The 15180-nt window shown below is 36.1% G+C and overlaps 1 protein-coding gene across 7 annotated transcripts in view; it reads left to right on the plus strand.

Annotated features, from left to right (window-relative positions):
* Positions 1-15180, plus strand: part of EHBP1 (EH domain binding protein 1) — a 591964-nt gene that overhangs the window by 475169 nt on the left and 101615 nt on the right. For all 7 annotated transcript variants that reach the window (XM_066267218.1, XM_066267219.1, XM_066267217.1 and 4 more), the window contains 2 exons: positions 5992-6891; positions 10456-10599. In XM_066267218.1, the coding sequence (XP_066123315.1) occupies positions 5992-6891; positions 10456-10599 (1044 nt within the window). The remainder of the gene's footprint in view (positions 1-5991; positions 6892-10455; positions 10600-15180) is intronic.

A 15180-nucleotide genomic window follows, 5' to 3' on the forward strand; every position in this document is an offset into this window, starting at 1 on the left:
ACAGATAGGAACGAAGAGATGAGAAGCATCAATCATTAGTTTTTTTTTAGTTGCGCATTGTAACACCTTAATTGTTCATTGATTGCCTTCTCATACGTGCCTTGACCGCGGGTCTTCAGCAGACCGAGTAACCTCTTGCTCGAGCCAGCGACCTTGGGCTTAAGCTGGTGAGATTTTTGCTCAAACCAGATGAGCCCTCGCTCAAGCTGGTGACCTCGGGGTCTCAAACCTGGGTATTCCGCATCCCAGTTCGATGCTCTATCCACTGCGCCACCGCCCGGTCAGGCTATATATTGAATTTTTATAAAAATGTATTTGAAACACACTGATGACAATTGTGGAGAAGCAAGATCTCAAATGTTCCTGAAGAAGGACAGTTTTGCAGCTTTTTTAATGCATTTGAAATTAAGGAGGGAACATAAGGAAGATTAACAGGAAGATAGGAGAAAGCAAGGTGAGGATTGGGTTACCGGATAGTTAAAAAGGTTATGTGCTCTCATTAAGGTGGTTTTATTTATTTCAAAAGTCTATTAACTAGATGCACAGAATCAGTGAACAGGTCTTGCTTAAGGAAAAAATAAACCTTTTACTAAAGTTATATGCCTGGGGCATGGCTACCCACAATGCTCCATTAACAATTTATGATCAGATTACCCTGTGAGGTAACTTTCTATAGAACCTCATTTTTGTCCACAATTCTGAAACCCTTTTGGTAATAATCCTAAGGATTCACTGATGATGAACCTTTTAGTCAGATAATATGGTTGGTCTCACAGCTCTAGGTGGGCCCTTTCCTAGGAACTCTCAGTATCATCACCCTGTTGAAACAGTGGACCAATACTGTAACCATGGAATATGAGTTGAGGTCAGATTTTACCCAGAAGGAAAGAGTAGGTAGAAGGTAGTCAGGTATTATAGCCTTCATTGTGAAAAAACACTCTGGATCATTTCTGTTCCACAAGCTATCATGGTCCAAGTTTTGCCTCCTGTTCTGTTTTTGTGTATTTGGCATCTAGTATAACATTTACAAAAACCTTAAAAAGAGTATTAACAATTACCTTGTGCATCTTCAGTAATCATAAACAATTAGACTATATAAAAAACAAGTATAACTAATTATGGCTAATATATTAGCAGACAGGTAAAAACAGAACAGCTGCTGAGTTCAGCATCAGTCTGTACATATATAGGCTTTGTTGATGTCTTGGGACAGTGAAACAGCATGACTCTCCGTTCTGTCTTCTTTCAGACTGGCTTGTCCAGTCTAATGGTACCATGACTCAACTCACCTCCTTTCTTTTCCTTTCACTTTTGAAGTTCTTAATACATCAAGTTGTTCTCAGCATTAAACTAAGAACCAAGCCTCAGGTGACTCCAGGTGTGGGGTCTTTTCCTTAATTAATAAACATTTACTTTCTTGGCTGCAAACTCCTGTTTGCACTTGATTGCGCTTAGATGTGTACAGGTAAATGAACCCCTTTAATTTGGTAACAATAGCTGTCTACTGCTGATGTCAGAGGCTTCTCATCGGTCCATTGTAGGCAGAAGTGTGTGTCAGAGACAGAGGTAGATATCCATTCGTGATTAAGCTCCTTATCCCTTCCATTGAAGTTGGAGAGTATCTTTTATTTGATGTCCTTTTCCAATAAATAAAATGTAGCAGTCAATGACCTTTAAAGTTTTTTTTTAATCTCCTGAGAGCTCCCTCTGAAAGGAAGTAGTTACCAACTTGGCATTTTCTTAAAGAGACTCTCTCAAACCTTGGCAATAATGCGTAACATGTATCTATCTATCTGTTCAGTAATGTCAGCTCATAAATTACTTCATCTAATTTATGTCCAGCTTAAATGAATTATGATGCATGAAGGAATAAAAAAACTGGGGGGTATGCCAGGGAGCCTGGAAGACCCAAGCAGCTGTCTTGGTTTTCTCAGGGCCCTATTTGATTTAAAACCATTGTTTACCTGTACAAGACAGCCTAAAGATTTTTCATCACTTATTTTACAGTGCTTCCCATGTAATTTAACATTAAAACCAAAATCTTTGAGGTGTTCTATGGGCTCTTCTGAAATACCACAAAGTTATTCCTCCATATATTAAGATTTTAACCCTTAAGACTCCAATTTCTATTAAAAACAAAGAAGTCAAATTTATGAAGACATTTTATAACCTCAGTAAACATATTTCATAGACATTAAAGTCAATTATTAACACGGACTTATTTTTGTAAAATCTGGGTAAACTATAATGTCAATAACTCAAAAGACAAGTTTACTTTTAAAAAGTCTGTTTTACTTAAACCAATGAACTTAAACTAGCTTTAATTTACTAAAGATTAATATTAGACCACCTGACTTTAAAAGTATTCTTGTTGCCTGGCCAGGCAGTGGCTCAGTGGATAGAACATTGGACTGGGACACAGAGGACCCAGGTTCAAAACCCCGAGGTCGCCAGCTTGAGTGTGGGCTCACCAGCTTGAGCATGGGGTCGCTGGCTTGAGCTCAAAGGTCACTGGCTTGAAGCCCAAGGCTGCTGGCTTGAGCCCAAGGTCGCTGGCTTGAGCAAGAGATCACTCACTTTGCTGCAGCCCCCCAGTCAAGGCACATATGAGAAAGCAGTCAAGGGACCACTAAGGAAACTAAGGAGCCGCAATGAAGAATTGCTGCTGCTCATTTTTCTCCCTTTCTGTGTCTCTGTTCCTATCCATCCCTCTCTCTCTGTGTCACAAAAGAAATATATTCTTGTTAATTTCTGTATTTCTAAGAATATTAGAATAACCAATCCCGCCTGACCTGTTGTGGCTCAGTGAATAAAGCATCGGCCTGGAATGCTTAAGTCGCTGGTTTAAACCCGGGCTTGCATGGTCAAGGCATATGCAAAAAGCAACTATGAGTTGATGCTTCCCGCTTCTCCACCCCCAGCCTCCCCCTCTCTTTCCCTCTCCTCTCTCTAAAAATCAATAAAAAAGTTTTTTAGAATACTCAATCCTTACAAGCATTTGCCTTTAATTTTAACAAATTATAAGTAGAAAATTATCTAACATTTAGAGAATACATATGTAGACAAACACAGAGACACAAATATAGACTTTTAGCCATGAGAAAAACTCATTAATTTATAAAGCAAGAGTTGTGTACTGGGCAGTTAGACAGACGTGTGTAGCGTAGGAACAATAGGCCAACTACTGAAGTTCACCAGGGTAGAGAGCCCCAGATAACTTGCAATGGACGAAACTTGGGTGGGGCCTTGCCCCCAGAGGGATCTTTCCTCTCCTGATTATCGCTGGTCATAAGGTTTAGACCTCCTGACCTTCCATATCGCTGGTCATTTGGTTTGGACCCTCCCCTGACCACTCCTCCCCTGGCATATCCCCAGCCATGTGGTAGACCCCCATAGAGGAGGAACTTGGTTATACATTTTTAAAAGAATAAAGCTTAAGTCATAATTATTTTTTTCAGAACTATAATAATGATGAGCATAGCTTGGATTTACATATTACTACATAGAGGGGAATATCCCATTAAAATTTTTTCCCAGTTAGAACTTCCAGGGCAGATAATCATAGCTTTTTGAAAGGATTTTAATTTTGATATTTCTATTCATTGTACAACTCAATAAATAATTGTTATACAGTCTTTTTTTTTTTTCTTTTTTTTTTTTGTCGCTTTGCAACTTCTTACCTGATACCTACATCGAGTATCAGTTGCTACCTGCAGATTTATTTCCGGCTTCACACGATTCTTCCTTATAACCCCATCTGCCCTTGATTTGACTTAAAGCAGCACAAAAACAATGCTTATGTCTTAAGTTCCATGCAGCTGTACAATACAACTGGCAGTGACTCCTTCTTACCAATTAAATAACATCTGGGAGTGAATATGACAATTTTCTTTCCAAGACATTTTTCCTCCACACACAAGCAATTAAAAAGATAGCAGGTGATTGACCATAGCAGAAGAAGTTAACCTATGGGAAGAGTGTTTTATAAAGTCTTGACCTCGCTTACAAGAAAACTGGTTTGTTTTTAAATTTTTTTTTTAGTGCAATTAGTATGCATAGAATGAATTGCTACATGAAGCAGAATACCAGCAGGAGATTCCCCACAAGGAAGTTAATCATTTTCCCAGGTCTGAATAAAAAAAAGGTATTTACCTGTGACATCTAATCTTAACCAGTATGTCAATGTTCTAGATAATTGGGAAATGTTTAGAATACTGCCTGTGGTGCTTTTCCTGATGGTCTGCTATTGATGTCTGTCAATCAGGTTAAGACAAATGAGGAAGAAAATAACTTTAATTTTCCTAAAACCTGTAAAATAACAAACAGGCCTAAACATGCACACCAACTGACCAATGCTCTCAAGTAAATATTTTGAGGTACCTATATTATGAAATATAGTGCTGTGAAAATCAAAGAGGTTCTACTATCTCAACTTTTCATTTTCTTTCAACTTATTGCACAGCATTTATTAAAGTACAAGAAGAACACAAGACAGGTATTAAATTCAAAGGTAGAAATGCACTTTAACATTTAAGTACAAAAGACTGATTTCTTCTGAATTGTTACATGATTTCCTTTTTTTAAAGAAAACTTTGAGTTATGAGCCTACATCTAGGTTGTTACAAAGACTAAATATTTTATATTTCAAAGCAAGAATATAACTAGAGGGTTCTTACTTTTTCCAAGAGTATATCTAAACCTTTAGCCATATTTTTAATGCTTCCTAGCAACACAATGATGTTTTCAAGAATTAGGTCAGGATACTGATAATTAGTTGTAAATTGAGATACAGCTTTGATTCTTTTATTATTATTATTATTAAGTGAGAGGCAGGGAGGCAGACACATAGACTCCCATATGTGCCCCAACCAGAATCCACTCTTCAAGCCCCCTACGGGGCAATGCTCTGCCCATCTGGGACCACAGCTCTGCTACTCAGCAACCAAGCTATTTTTAGCACATGAGGGGAGGCCATGGAGCCAACCTCAGTGCTCTGGGACTAGCTTGCTCGAACCTTTTGAGTAGTGGCTGTGGGAGGGTAAGAGAGAGAGAAAAAGGGGAAGGGGTAGAGAAGAAGATGGTCACTTCTGTGTGCCCTGACCAGGAATTGAACCCAGAACTTCCACACACTGGGCTCTCTACTGCTGAGCCAACTGGTCAGGGCCAGCTTTGATTCTTCAAAACTAGAAAAACCTGATATGCCACAGTCACTTAAAGGCTAACAAAAATAGTAATACAATGCACTCTCACATTCTCAATTAAGTTGTACTACTCAAAACATTTCATTTTTTCCAAAATGGATGAAGTGAAAATGAGTCACTCTTTTAATTATAAAAACCAATCTTAATTGGGCATTTAAAAAATGTTTCCATGTTTCTGAGCTTAAATGGCATTTTCTTGTATTTTATAATGGTAATCTAGGAGTTAGTTCTTTTGGGATATCTAGCTGTATTTTTTCTTCATAAATCACTGCAGTTACATGACTGGAAGAGAGATTGATAGGAATGGTAAAGCTCTAAATGAATTATTATACCTTAGTTCTTTATCTCAAAAAATTAATTGTAGGAATTTTCTGTTTTTATTTCCTTTTTGCTTATTTTATTTATTGAAAAAGATAATTTGTTAATAAGGAAATATTTTTCTCTTGTATTTACCCTACTTTTTACAAATTTATGACTTGGAATTTTGTTCAGCTCATGTGGTGTAATGTCAGTAGTAATGTCATCCTCCAATAACAACAACAATAGAAATCCAAGATTTTTGCTATTTTTTGTTATGGTAACTTAATTTTATTTATTTTTAAACTTCTTTGAGGTCTAATTGACATATAACGTTGTATTAGTTTCAGGTATACAACATGATTCCATGTTTGTATACACTGTGAAATGATCCCCACATTAAGACTAGTTAACAACCATTATATTGCTGTTTTTAAAATGTCTGGATTATCTAAATTGTACAATATATCTTTTGTTTTTCCATTCTTTGAAGGCATATGATGGATTTGCCAGCATAGGAATTTCCCGGTTATTGGAACCTTCTGATATGGTTTTATTAGCAATTCCTGACAAACTGACTGTTATGACTTATCTCTATCAAATAAGGGCACATTTCAGTGGCCAAGAACTAAATGTTGTTCATATAGAAGAAAACAGCAGTAAAAGCACATATAAAGTTGGAAACTATGAAACAGATACAAACAGTTCTGTGGATCAAGAAAAATTCTACGCAGAGCTTAGTGACCTGAAACAGGAGCCTGAACTTCAGCCTACCAGCGCAGCCGTGGACTCCTTATCACAGGACGACTCTGTATTTGTAAATGACAGTGGGGTTGGAGAGTCAGAAAGTGAACATCAGACTCCTGATGATCATCTTAGTCCAAGCACAGCCTCCCCTTACTCTCGCAGGACTAAAAGTGACACAGAACCCCAAAAGTCCCAGCAGAGCTCTGGAAGGACTTCAGGATCCGCTGACCCTGGAATATGTTATAATACAGATTCAACTCATGCACAAATTTTGATAGGCAAGAAGAGAGTATCAAAAGCTGAGACTTTAGAATTAAGTGATTTATATGTTAGTGATACAAAGAAGGATGTGTCTCCACCCTTTATTTGTGACGTGATGGGAGAGCAAAAACTTCAGACTTTAGACATCAGTAGTAACTTGGAGCCAGAAAAATTAGAGAATTCTAGACCCTTAGAAAGCAGATCAGATCCTGAATCACCTATCAAAAAACCAAGTTTATCTCCCACGTCCAAACTTGGATATTCATACAATAGAGATGCAGATCTTGCGAAGAAGAAACGTACTTCCCTGAGGCAGACAGAGTCTGATCCAGATGCTGATAGAACCACTTTAAATCATTCAGATCATTCTGCAAAAACAGTCCAGGTAAGTAAGTTAGAATGATGAATACGTGTGTTATAATTAATAGTTATTCCAGTATTTTGTATCTATCATATTCATAGAACACTTTAAAATGTTACAAATGATTTAAGGGAAAGTATAATTCCCATTATAATAAAACTGAAATACACCTGCTCTTCATTTAAAGTTTATGATACATTTTAAACCTAAAAATAAAGAAGGATAAGGAATGGTAGCTTTTCAAATCAAAATATTTATCTATAAAACTTTTATTGTAAGAATAAATAAAAGATATTTTAGTATTTCATTTACTAAGAATATTATTCTGAAATGTATAAAGACAAATATTTGCCATTTAAAGCATTTTCTTCAAATGCTTAGGTTGCATTGTAATTGGTATTTTCAATCCAGTTGAATTGAGTTGCCTAAATCATGGAAATCCTTTTGCTCCACAGTCTGTGCTCGTAACTTTATGGTTATAATATCTCTGTTTTTTACTATAATAGCACTAAGAATAATCATAGCTCATATGTAAAGCAGTCAGCTTTACTGAAAGGCAATTTAGCAACATACACTGAAGTTCCTTAAAAATGTTTATCTCATGGATTCAACCTCCAGGAATTTTTCCTAAGATATTCAGAACTCTATAAAAGAATTTAGGTATAAAGATGTTAAAGCATTTTTTTATGATAGTGAAAAATTATAAACAACCTAAATATGCAATAATATAAGACAAGTTAAATAAAATATGATGCATTTATATTAATAGAATTCTAGGTATACAGTGTAAAATCATGTTTTAAAAAAAGATATTTAAGGACATGAGAAAGGCTCACAATAGAATACTAAGTGGAAAAAAGCATGAGTCTGCAGTCATTATCTCTGGGTACTAATATTGCTAAAAAATTTTATTTTATTTTTAATTAGTTTTTTAAAATTTATTGATTTTAGAGAGAGAGAAGAAGGGGCAGAGAGAGAGAGAGAAACATCAATTTGTTCTACTTATTTATGCATTCATTGATTGATTCTTGTATGTACCCTGACTGGGGATCAAACCCACAACCTTGGCATATTGGGGTGACTCTCTAACCAACTGAGCTACCCAGTTAGGAACTTTATATTTTTAATTTTTTAATTGAGGTATAATTGACATATAACATTATATTTGTATCAAGGTATACAACATAGTGATTCAATATTTGGAAACATTGAGAAATAATCACTACAATAAGCTTAGTTAAAATTTGTCACTCTGCATAGTTACAAAAATATTTTTCTTGTGATTAGAATTTTAAGATTTATTCACCATGCTGTATATTATATTCCCATGACTAATGTATAACTGGAAGTTTGTACCTTTTTGACGCCAGTCACCCATTTTACCCACCTCTCACTCCAGCCTCTCACACCACCAGTCTGTTCTCTTGGGGGGTGGGATTTTTCTGTTAGCTTTTAGATCCTACATGTAAGTGAAATCATATGGTATGTATCTTCTTCTGTCTTAGTTCACTTACCTGAAGTAGAATTGCTAGATCAAATGGTATTTTCATTTTTAATTTTTTGAAGATCCTCCTTACTGTTTTGTTTCTTTTTAATTGTGGCTGTACCAATTTACATTCCCACCAGCAGTAACAGAGGGTTTCCTTTTCTTCATATCCTTGCCAACACTCATTTCTTGTCTTTTTGATAATAGCCATTCTAACAGATAGAGGTTGATATCTCATTGTGGTTTTGATTTGCATTTTCCTGATAGTAAGTTGAGCATCTTTACATGTACCTTTGACGATCTATGGTCTTCTTTGTGAAAATGTTCATATTTTGTTGGGATTTTTTTTTCTATTGAGTTGTAATGAGCTCTCTGTATATTTTGGATATTAACTCCTTATTAGATATATGATTTGCAAATATTTACTCTCATTCAGTAGGTTACCTTTTCATTTTGTTAATGGTCTTTTTTTGCCGTGCAGAAGGTTTTTAGTTTGATGTAGTCCAACTTACTCATTTTTGTTTTGTTGCCTTTGCTTTTGGTGTCAAACCCAAAACTAATAATAATAATAATAACCAAGACCAATATCAAGATGCTTATTACCAACTTCATTTTCTTTTCAGGAGTTCTGTGGTTTCAAGTCTTACATTCAAGACTTTAATCCATTTTGAATTAATTTTTGTGTATGGTGTAAGTTTTTGTGTATTTGTGTAAGTTTCATTATTTTGCATGTGTCTGTCTAGTTTTCTTAAAACCATTTATTGAAGAGACTATCCTTTCCCCACTTTATATTTTTGCCTTCTTTATCACAAATCCATTGTCCATAAATGCATAGATTTATTTCTGGACTCTCTGTTTTATTACATTGATTTATGTATCTTTCTATGCCAGTACCTTCTGTTTTGATTACTATAGCTTTGTAATAAGTTTTAAATCAGCGTGCTTGGTGCCTCCAATTAGTTTTATTTTTCTTCTTTTTATTTTTATATATTTTATAAAATTTCTATAATATGAATTGCATTTGTAATGAAAAAAAAATTGTATTTATGAGCTTTAAAAACCAAAGGAGTTTTTTGCTATATCTGTGTAGCGGATTGAAATCCCTAAAGGAATGCAGAATCACAGTTTAGAGCTAGTGGGATCATAAAGATGATCTATTCTGAGTAATCACAAATTATAGAAATAGTGATATTTTAAAGATGATCTCCCCTCCTTTCAAGATAAGAAAATTGAGAGATTTTAAAATATATAATGATAACATTTATCCAATGCTCAGTACATTATTCTAGTTCACTTAATCTTTACAATATACTATAAAAGTTGGTCTGTTTTTATTCTCATTTTATAAATGAGGAAACTGAAGCTTAAATAGTTTGAGTAACTTGCCCATAATTAAATGATGGAACTAATATTTGACTCCAGAGTTCTTAAATACCATGTAACAAAATATAGTATAATTCTTAAGTGACCTGTTTAGTGTTAACATTGTTTATTATTAGTGGAAGAGGGATTAAGAGCCTGAGTTTTGGCTGCACATTCAGTGTCATTCAATTAATTCTGTCTGTTTTGGGGAAAGTGTTGATTTGTAACCAGTTTAAATGTAGTGACCAGTTTTATTCTATTAAGTCTTATCAACATGAACTTAAAATCTATCATTATCACTTTTACATTTTAAGTGTATCTGTTGTTAATTTTTGTTTAATCCTCTTAAAACTTTGGGTGATGAAAATGTTCTGGAGTTATGTAGTGTTGATGGTTCATGACCTTGTGAATATGCTAAAAACCACTGAATTGTACACTTAAGAAAAATCCTTCTTTGCTTAAGATTACAGAAAAAGGTTTAAAATTCTTATATTAAAATAGGAAAATCAAAAAGAGGCCCAGACATACTATATACAATAAATTTGTAATGAACTTTTGTATTATATCAAAATAATAGGCTTACTTGTTTATCACCTCTTCCTTGACCATGAATGATACCTATAATTGAACCCAAACTATTCTTATTGACAGGTTATAATAACCATTGATTAGTTTACAAATGTAGATTACATGCTTTTTTTTTTTTTCGAGGCTTCTAATTCTGTATCTTTGCTTTTAAGCAACGACTATTATCTCGACAAGAAGAACTTAAAGAAAGAGCAAGAGTTCTGCTTGAGCAAGCGAGAAGAGACGCAGCCTTGAAGGCAGGGAGCAAGCAGAACACCAGCACAGCCGCCACTCCCTGCAACAGGCAGCTAAGTGATGTGAGGATTGTTGGTTTAAAATAAAACCTATAAGTGGTTCATTGCAGTCTTCGGGGACAGGGTACTGCTTTATTTACATTTTTGCTAAATTATCTTTCCACATACTTTATTTATTGTGGGTAATGTAACAACATTTATTGACCTTAAAGTTTCACTTGGAGGAACATGTTGTAATTATTTCTACACAGCAGTGTTAACTACAAGGGAAAGTGAGATCCTGGAATACTATTTCAACACATACCAGTACATGAATAATCATTTTTTGTTAATTTACATTTTATAATTTACTTGTACTTTAAGATTGTATTTTGTCCGTGGAAGTTGCCGTATTTCTCCCATGTATAAGATGTACCGTTTTTTGAAAAATTTGGGGTCTAAAAATTGGGTGCGTCTTATACAGTGGTTGTAGTCTTATTTTACTTGCATTTCCTTCTTGTACGCGCTGTCCTTGCACTTGTTGTTTCACACTTGTTACTGGTATATTACAGTAGGTTACATTTTGCCATGTTCTCCCCAGAAATGGCTCAGAAAAGATTTTCATACAGTGCTGAATTCAAGTTAAAAGTGATTCAGTTTGCAAAAGTGAATGGAAATCGTGCTGCTGAACGTAAGTTTGGTCCTCCAACTGAGAAATCAATCCGAGACTGGCTACAGGTAGAAGAAACCCTGCTGAAAATGCCATGGCAGAAGGAAGCTATGAGAGGCAAGTCAGCAAAATGGCCTGATTTAGAGAGGGAATTGAAGATGGGAGTTGAAGAGCAAAGGGCAATTGGAATTACTGTGTCCACAAAGATGGCTCAGCATGAGGCAAGAAGTATCGCTGATGCAAAAGACATTACTGATTTCAAAGGAAGACACAATTGTTGCTTCAGGTTCATGAAATGGAATGGACTAACCATGCGTACACACACCAGACTTGCCCAAAAGATGCCTGAAAGCTGCTAGCAGAAGATCCTTGAATTTCATCTTTTTGTCATTCAGTGTCAGAAGACACATCACTTTGAGTTGGGACAGATTGCAAATATGGACACAGTCCCCGTTCAATTTGATGTCCCAGGTAACAGATCTGTTGATAAGAAGGAAGTGAAAACTAACTGTGAAGACAAGTAGACATGAAAAGAGCCGTTATACAGTTGTTCTAGCTTGTTGTGCCCATGAACCAAGCTGCCTCCTATGCTGATTTTCAAACACAAAACAATGCCAAAAGAAGATACTCCTTGAGGAGTGATTGTCCATGTTCATGACAAGGATTGGATGGACCAGGATGGGATGAAGATCTGGTTTGAGAAAGTTTGGAGAAGGAGACCAGATGGACTCTTACATGAACCTGCCCTATTGATGCTTGATCAGTTCAGGGCACACATAACAAAAACACAAAGAAGATTGCTGCAGAGCAAAAAACAAATCTTGCTGTCATACCTGGAGGCTTGACATCCCAGCTTCAACCACTTGATTTCAGCATTAGCAAACCCTTCAAAGCTGCCATGAGAGATGAATGGAACCAGTGGATGAAGTTTTCTGGGGACCATTTGACACAAGCAGGAAGGGGGAAGAAACCAACTATAGGAGAAGTTTGTATTGGGTGAAAAGATCCTCGAATAATATCAAGATTGAGATTGTTGTCAAGTCTTTTAACCCTTTGAGTAGTGAGTTTTTTTCTTGCTTGCTAACCCCCGGAAGTGAGTTTTCTTTCAAAAAATGAAATTATTTCCAGTTCCAGTTTTATTAACTTAAAGTCATGTTTGTTTGATAACCAATATATGGAAAAAAGAAGAACATACTTTTGCCTTTTTTAATGTTGCCTTACACATTTTTTTTTTACAGAGACAGAGTCAGAGAGAGGGATAGACAGGGACAGACAGACAGGAATGGAGAGAGATGAGAAGCATCAATCATTAGTTTTTTGTTGCGACATCTTAGTTGTTCATTGATTGCTTTCTCATATGTGCCTTGACTGTGGGGCTACAGCAGACCGAGTAACCCCTTGCTCGAGCCAGCGACCTTGGGTCCAAGCTGGTGAGCTTTGCTTAAACCAGATGAGCCTGCACTCAAGCTGGTGACCTCGGGGTCTCAAACCTGGGTCCTCCACATCCCATCCAATGCTCTGTCCACTGCACCACCACCTGGTCAGGCGACTTACACATTTTTAAATTAAAAATTGTTGTTACGATCATACTCTGGATGGTCAGGAGGCACGAGGACGTACATGAACATTCATACTAATGAAAGGGTTAAGAAGTGTGGCATTTCAAATGCCATAGATGGCCTGACCTGTGGTGGTGCAGTGGGTAAAAGCATCGACCCGGAACACTGAGGTCACCAGTTCGAAACCCCAGGCTTGCCTGGTCAAGGCACATATGGGAGTTGATGCTTCCTGCTCCTCCTTCTGTTCTTTCTATCTCTTTCCTCTCTCTGTCTCCTTCTCTCTCTGTGTATCCTCTCTCTAAAAAAATGAATAAATAAAATGTAAAAAATAAAAAATCAAATGCCATAGATGGAAGTGAGGATGAGGCAATATATGAAGACAGTGATTCGTCATCAAGACACAGATGAGGACAAGCTAATGGATGGGAGTTTTGACAGTGATGATTTATATGAGTTTTATGATGAATAAAACTTGAGTTTAATAACTTTATGTAATACATTTTTTTCAAGTTTTGGGCCCCAAAATTAAGGTGCAGCTTATACATGGGAGTGGCTTATACATGAGGAAATACGGTAGTTTTGCTGAAAATATTAAAAAATAATGATGCCTCTCATTTGTGGAATGCCTATCAAATAGTCCAAGTACCATAATAGATGTGTCACATAATATTTATTTATGTGTTTGTTTGTTTGCTTATAATTCAGTGAGAGGTGGGGAGGCAGAGAGACAAATTCCTGCATGTGCCCCTCCCGGGATCAACTTGGCAAGCCCACTAGGTAGCAGTGCTCTGCTCATCTGGGGCATTGCTCTGTTGCTCAACAAGTGAGCTTTTCTTAGCACCTGACACAGAGGCCATGGAGCTATCTTCAGTGTCTGGGTCCAGCTTGCTCCTATGGAGCCATGGCTGCAGGAAGGGAAGAGAGAATAAGAAAGAAAGTGGTGGGGGTGGAAAAGCAGAGGGGTGCTTCTCCTTTGTGACCCCTGACCAGGAATGGAACCTTGGACATCCATACACCAGATCGATGCTTTACCACTAAGCCAACTGGCTAGGGCCATATATTTTTTATTTCACTTAACCCCATGAAGAAGATTTTCAAACTACTTTCTAGATAGGAAAACTAAGGCTGATAGATAAGGTAATCTACATAAGGTTGCAGAGTCAGTAAATGATGAACCCAGCACTTGAACCCCAGCCTCATCAGACTTTAAAATCAATGCTCTTTTCTATTATATACTGCTGCCTGTTAAACAACATTGTAATACGTATTTCTGTTTAGTGTTTCACAGATAGTAATTACCATATAGTAATAGAAGCCCTTAAATTTAAGCGCCATGAACCTCTTCATGAATCTGAAAACTTAATGACAGCCCTGTCCTGCCAGTAAACTCACATATACATAAAACTTCATGATCTTTTATTTTTTAATTATTATTTTTTTAGAACAATTTTAAGGTTCACAGCAGAATTGAGGGGAAGGTACAGAGATTTCTCTTATACCCCCTGTACCCACACATGCATAACCTTCCTACTAACAATACCTTCCACCACAGTGACACATTTTTTACAACTGACAAACCCATATTAACACATTATAATCACCCAAAGTTCATAGTTTACATTATGGCTCACTGCTGGTGTCATATGAGATTTTAAAAATGTATAATGACATGTATTCGTCATTATAGTATCATGTAATATATTCATTACTCTAAAAATCCTCTGTGTTCCACATATTTATCCTTCCCATCCCCAACCCCTGGTAACCTGATAATTTTAGTATTTTCATGATTTTGCCTTTTGCAGAATGTTGTAGTTGTAACCAGGTGGTATATAGCCTTTTCTTGGCTTCTTTTACTTAATTATATGCATTTGAGGTTTCTTCGTGTCTTTTTATGCCTTGATAGTTTATTTCTTTCATTTCTGAATGTACCACAGTTTATCCATTCACTTACTGAAGAACATCTTGATTGTTTCCAAGTTTTGGCAATTAGGAATAAAGCCGTTATAATCATCCCTGTATTGGTCTGTTGTAGACATAAGTTTTCAACAACTTTGGGTAAATACCAAGTAGCACAATTGCTGGATTGTATGGTAAGAGTATGTTTATTTTTATAAGAAATTGATGAACTACCTTCCAAAATGACTGTGCCATTTTGCATTCCCACCAGCAGTGAATGAGTTCTTTTGTTCCACCTCCTTGCCAGCATTTGGTGTTGTCAATGTTCTCAATTTTGGCCATTCTGATAGATGTGTAAGTAGTATCATTGTTTTGACTTCCCTGCAGACATGTGATATAGAGCATCTTTTGATATGCTTATTGGCCATCTTTAAATTTTCTTTGGAAGAAGTGTATGTTAAGGTCATTGGCCCATTTTAAAATTGTTTATTTTCTTACTGTTGAATTTTAACTCCTTTTTTTAAATCAGATATATCT

The sequence above is a fragment of the Saccopteryx bilineata genome, chromosome 3 (genome assembly GCF_036850765.1).
Source record: "Saccopteryx bilineata isolate mSacBil1 chromosome 3, mSacBil1_pri_phased_curated, whole genome shotgun sequence".
NCBI lineage: Eukaryota > Metazoa > Chordata > Mammalia > Chiroptera > Emballonuridae > Saccopteryx > Saccopteryx bilineata.